Raw genomic sequence first — 338 nt, forward strand, 5'->3', positions numbered from 1 at the left:
CACACATTTACCGGCGTTCCTTCTGCGTTCCTTCACATACCTCTAAAGTAAAAAAAAAATCTGTCTCCCCTTTCCCAGGTTCGTTCGAGCTCCACTGCGGGTGTCTCGGTTCGACTCCTCGCGCCAGAAGGCAGATCTGATCGCCAGGCTGCTGAGGGATCTGAACAAGCCTGACGATACGAGTAAGTACGGGAGTGGTGGAGTGGAGGAAGGATGGAGTGATGGAGTGGTGGAGTGATGAAGGGGGAGTGATGAAGGGAGAGTGGTAGGATGGGTGGAGGTATGGAGTTGGTGGAGTTGCGGGAGGATGGAGTGATAGAGGAGGAGGGGGTTGTTGA

At 54.1% G+C, this 338-nt stretch overlaps 1 protein-coding gene across 1 annotated transcript in view; it reads left to right on the plus strand.

Annotated features, from left to right (window-relative positions):
• Positions 1 to 338, plus strand: part of LOC119587433 (probable G-protein coupled receptor CG31760) — a 44880-nt gene that overhangs the window by 21564 nt on the left and 22978 nt on the right. The window contains exon 3 of the mRNA XM_037936164.1: positions 79 to 182. Within this exon, the coding sequence (XP_037792092.1) occupies positions 79 to 182 (104 nt within the window). The remainder of the gene's footprint in view (positions 1 to 78; positions 183 to 338) is intronic.

The sequence above is a fragment of the Penaeus monodon genome, chromosome 22 (assembly GCF_015228065.2).
Source record: "Penaeus monodon isolate SGIC_2016 chromosome 22, NSTDA_Pmon_1, whole genome shotgun sequence".
Classification (NCBI taxonomy): Eukaryota; Metazoa; Arthropoda; class Malacostraca; order Decapoda; family Penaeidae; genus Penaeus; species Penaeus monodon.